This window comes from Buceros rhinoceros, unplaced genomic scaffold (genome assembly GCF_000710305.1).
Source record: "Buceros rhinoceros silvestris isolate BGI_N320 unplaced genomic scaffold, ASM71030v1 scaffold9733, whole genome shotgun sequence".
NCBI classification, from domain to species: Eukaryota; Metazoa; Chordata; class Aves; order Bucerotiformes; family Bucerotidae; genus Buceros; species Buceros rhinoceros.
This window is the reverse complement of record NW_010401790.1, coordinates 29790-34381: the sequence shown is the minus strand read 5'-3', so window position 1 is coordinate 34381 and position 4592 is coordinate 29790. Positions and strand designations below refer to the sequence as shown.

General features: G+C 47.6%; 1 protein-coding gene across 1 annotated transcript in view; it reads left to right on the top strand.

Moving 5' to 3' along the window:
* Positions 1 to 2361: 2361 nt before the first annotated feature.
* Positions 2362 to 4592, top strand: part of ATP1B1 (ATPase, Na+/K+ transporting, beta 1 polypeptide) — a gene marked incomplete at its 5' end in the record, with an annotated part of 12804 nt that continues 10573 nt past the window's right edge. Inside the window, one exon of the mRNA XM_010132385.1 lies at positions 2362 to 2490. Coding sequence (XP_010130687.1) covers positions 2362 to 2490 — 129 coding nt within the window. The remainder of the gene's footprint in view (positions 2491 to 4592) is intronic.

Below are 4592 nucleotides of genomic sequence, written 5' to 3'. Positions count from 1 at the left end.
TCCTTGGGTCTCCTTCCCCGGCGGCTGGCCCAGCCCGGGAGCATCGCCGTCTGGTGAGCCTGCCCTCCCAACCGTCATCTGTCTGCCTTAGACCTCGGGGTGGCTTTTCTTTTTTTCCTCTTTTCTCTGCCCAGAGGAAATTGAGCTAATTTTACCTCGTCGAGAGAGAACAATTGGCTTTTAACGCCTCTACCAGAAGGAAACGGCTATGACTGCATTTGTGATTAAATGCTTATGGTGTATTTATTAGGTGCTGTACAAATAGCACCTAAACTAAGAGGCTTTTTAGCATTTTCTTTGCGCAAATAGTCTTCCAGTTGCTGCCAACCGCAGCTGGTGTGCTATCCTTGTGATGTTGAATTCAGCTCGTGTTGTAATGGATCTGCTGGAGGTGCCACATCCGGAGCTGTCAGCTTCAGCTCTGGCAGGCAGGCGGACTAGAGCAGGCTTCTGCTGTATCGTTACATGAGCAGAATTGGGTTGTGGGTGCGCATGGATAGGTATTTTCTGCTCCTGAGGCACCCGGCAACTGCGCAGTGCTTCAAATGCGGAGGCTGAACCAGGTCCTTCACCCAGAGCGCCCGTATCTGACTGCCTAGGACCGATTGACATTTGTGGAGTCTATCTGCAGGCTGATGATCCGATTCCTCTGTTATAAGCCTACCTGTTGCGGGAAGCTTTCTCATTCAACCCTGTTGTGCTCGGTTGCTAGACGCGCTGCGTATTTTCTGAGACCTTGGAGTGGTTTTGACCTTTACGGTGTCTTTGGCATTCAGAGCATCCTGGCTGGGAACCTGATTAAATAAGCTACCTCCTAGTGTTTGCCTTTTGATGTTACAAAACTCAAAGGCGTTACGCTGCAGACAACAGCATTAGTGTTTGGTTTGTTACAACAGCACCTCCTATGACCGTGCTCTGGAAAAAATTTCCACACGTCCCTGACGTCACAGCCATTTGCTTTACGCTGCCTGGATACCAAAGAGTGCTTTTAACTCCTGGAGCACCATGTTACCGCACCCAGCTCAGACCTCCAGCCCTGGCTACCTTCCCTGCCTCCTGTATGCATGAGGAAGACAGTGCATGTGAGGAAGACAGTGCACATGAGGAAGACGAGAGGATGGAGTGCTTTTCTGACAGTGTCCCTCAGGCTCTGTGTTGCTGGCTGTCCCTCCTGCTTGCCTGTCTTTCATAGACTTGAAAAGAAAACAACCAGAACTGCCTGCTTTCATCGGGAGGCTTCTCCACTGATGGAGCTTTATTTACAATGGGGCTGGGAAGTGAGGAGGAATGCTTCCACTTACTGCTTCCTCACCTTCCCCTGGAGCTGGTCACTTCAGGTCCTTCAAATGACCCACCTCTTCTTTGTTTGCAGGTAGATGAGGACAGTCTGAGATCGATCAGGCTCTTTCAAGTACTCTGTGGCCTCTGCGCTGGCCTGCTTGTTCCCGCAGCCTGATTAGCATACAGTTGCTTGGCATGGGCTGGCTTAGCCTTCCCATAGGCGGCCTGGTGATGCCTAGTACGGCATGTTACAGTGCAGTTAATCAGTTGAGATAATCCTTGTAAACTGGTAACCGATAGCCAGAGTTTGAGCCATGCTGTATCTCCAGGCTCTTCTCCACTCCCCCCCTCCCCCCAAGATTATTATAGGCATCTCCATTTAGACCAAAACTAAATTCAATCTTCCATTATTATGTAATTCACTTTTTAATTGGTATGAGCAGTGCTGCAGTGCCTTTGTAGACATACAAAGGCTGGTAAATGTGTGGTACTGCGACATGTCTGAGTACCTTCCTACATTTGAGGTTGAGTATTGGAGCTAATTTGGGCTCAAATTCTGCTCCTATTGTCTTTAGTGGTGGTGATAGCCTGAATTACTAGGGGAGAGCAGCCTTTACAAGCATTTGCTGTAGGCTCTCCTGGAAATAGCTGTGAGGCCCAGAGCTTTTTGGAGTGGCTGTCCTTCAGGCACACCCATGGTATGGCTTCATGCTTTTGGGTACTTACTTCAATGAAGGTCTGTCACCTGTGATAGTGTGCGCTGGTAATACTGGAATCCTTTAAAATATGGAAGAACATGTCTTATTCCTGTTTTACAATCCCTAATCCTGATTTGTGGGCTTCTAGATTTTCAGGGGCTCATGCTTCTAGCCCACCAAACAATTGGAGTGGCTTCCTTTTTCCGTCTGCATCAGGACCTAATCTCACTGATAAATATACACCTCTGCAACAGGACTTTCCATCTGAATTCAGGGTACTGGGCTCTTCCTTGCAAGTGGCAAAGGCTGGAGATTTTGTCCTGACATGTGACTGCTTTGAGAGCTTGACTTGATTCCCCTTTCTGTTCATTTTCTCTTGCAGTTAAGATCCTCCTCTTCTATGTCATCTTCTACGGTTGCCTGGCAGGTATATTCATTGGGACCATCCAAGTGATGTTGCTCACTGTCAGTGAATTTGAGCCCAAATACCAGGATCGAGTGGCACCCCCAGGTAACTAACAGGAGGCCTGTGTTTGACTTGGTGCAAGCTGTTCTGGGGAGGCGGGTTGGTTACTCACCTCAAGAAGGAGGATGAAACAAGTGTGTCGTTGCTGCAGCACATATTTGTAGGGGGTGGGTACGTTCTCAGCCTTCTGTGTTAACAGTACTGGGGCTTGAAGGCAATCCTGCTAGAATTAAAGGTTGCATCACATGAAATATGCCTCCTCTCTGAGAGGAGTTTGAACCTGGATTGCTGCTCTTCCATTTCCCTAAACCAAAGCAATGAAGTGAGGCTAAGAGGCTTCACTTGGGAATGAGCTGTATGAAGAAGCTGGGTTCAGTTTTTCTGTCTTCATAGCCACTGTGTTCCCATGTGTAAGTGAAGGGACAAAGGTAAAATGTTAGTTTTATCTGTGGAAACTGGGGTGCACAGGGAGAAAGGGGACAGTACCAGTTCTGGACCTGCTTGCTGAATTGTCTTAGCCACCACTGAACTACGCTGTGTGATCTAGAGTGATGGTAGCATTTGCCAGTGGGTATTTCAACTGAATGTGTTGTGGGAGGTTAAAGGTGGGTCTTGTAGTTGCTGGTGCGTGACCTGTCTTCATGAGACACAAAACGTCTTTGCTCAAAAATGGAAATGATCACTTGAGCAGTGTCTGTGGCCAGGCTGCCTTGAGTAGAGGCAAATGGAGTAACTAGCTGTTGCCGCAGGTTCCCGGCTCTGTCTGTGTAGGGTTTGCTGCGCTGATTCCCGCCGCAGCCAGCAGCAGCTCGGAGCTGGGAGGGGGGGAGCTGCGCAACTGCTGCTTTCCCACATTACAAATGACCTTGAGGCTGCTTGGCACTGGGCATGGTAACGATCTGTCTCCAGTTGCTCTGTAAAACAGTTCAGAAGCTTTTAATAACAGTGGTATTTAAGTGACAATTGTGAGGCTGATGGCTTGTAGCTACAGAAGCTGGCTCTGGTGTTGCATGGTGCCTTAACAGCCCCACTGTCTGCAGTGCTATGCTGTGGTTATTCTCTGCTCTAACAACACAGGGAAAGTTACCATCACCAAATGGTGTTATCTCAGCAAAGAACCACCTTTTTCAGATAATTCCTTCTCCTCCAGCACTTTTTAAAAACAGAACAGACTGGAATTGCTGTGTTAGTGCGTGGCACTTCTTAATGTACCAGCATGGCTGGGCTAAATGCTGTCTGAAAGTGGCTGCTTCCATCTCTGCAAAGGGCTCTGACATTTGCAGGAAAGACAAAACTGTCACTGATATTGCCCAGAGCCATTAGCTGCATCTGAAAAGCCAACATGGCTAATGGTGGAGTAGTTATTATTCTAATAATGTGTTTTTTCCCGGGCTGAAGCCCAGTGATCTTACCAGACATGAAGTAATTAGTGAAGAAGCCTGTGGGTCTTGGGTCACATCCAAAGAGACCTGCTGTTTAGCCTGATGTCAGGTAACTACTCATTCTAGGTAAACTGTTTGCGTTCTGTGTCATAGCAGTTCGTGATTCTAATTTCAAAGCAACTCTGTGGTAAGATTTCAGCCTGCAGAGGATTTTTATTCATCTCATAATTACATACTGCACCAGTTTTTTGGGGGTTTATCCTTTCTTTAACCAAAAAAAGGAACTGAATTTTGGGATGCTCTTGTAGTGTATCCTACAGAAATCAAAATGGAGGAAGAATGGAAAGGTCATCAGAGTGCTTTGTAATAGCCTTTCAGGACATGTACTGAAATCCAGAGGAACAAAACCCAGCTCCTTGTATATGCGACTAGTCAGCCCAGTAAACCAAGATGTAACAGCACATGCATACAACTCGAAATAATTGCCCGTTAATAGCACAGGGTCCTTTGCAGGCATCACGTGACAACTCTTTCTACAGATGTAGGCAAGCTGGTGGAGGTTGGCTCTTAACATTGAGTCCATTCCTCATCTTGTAGTGCAGCGGCCATTAGATCACAGTGAGTCAAAAATAGCCTTCTAATGTGGGCTTTCAGAGAGATCGACACTGCAGTGAGTTGCTGCACTGCTGCATTCAGGAGGTCAGCAGTCCCTGCAGCTCCCTGCTGTGTGAGGCTCTCCCCTGTGCTGCAAGCACAACGGCTCTT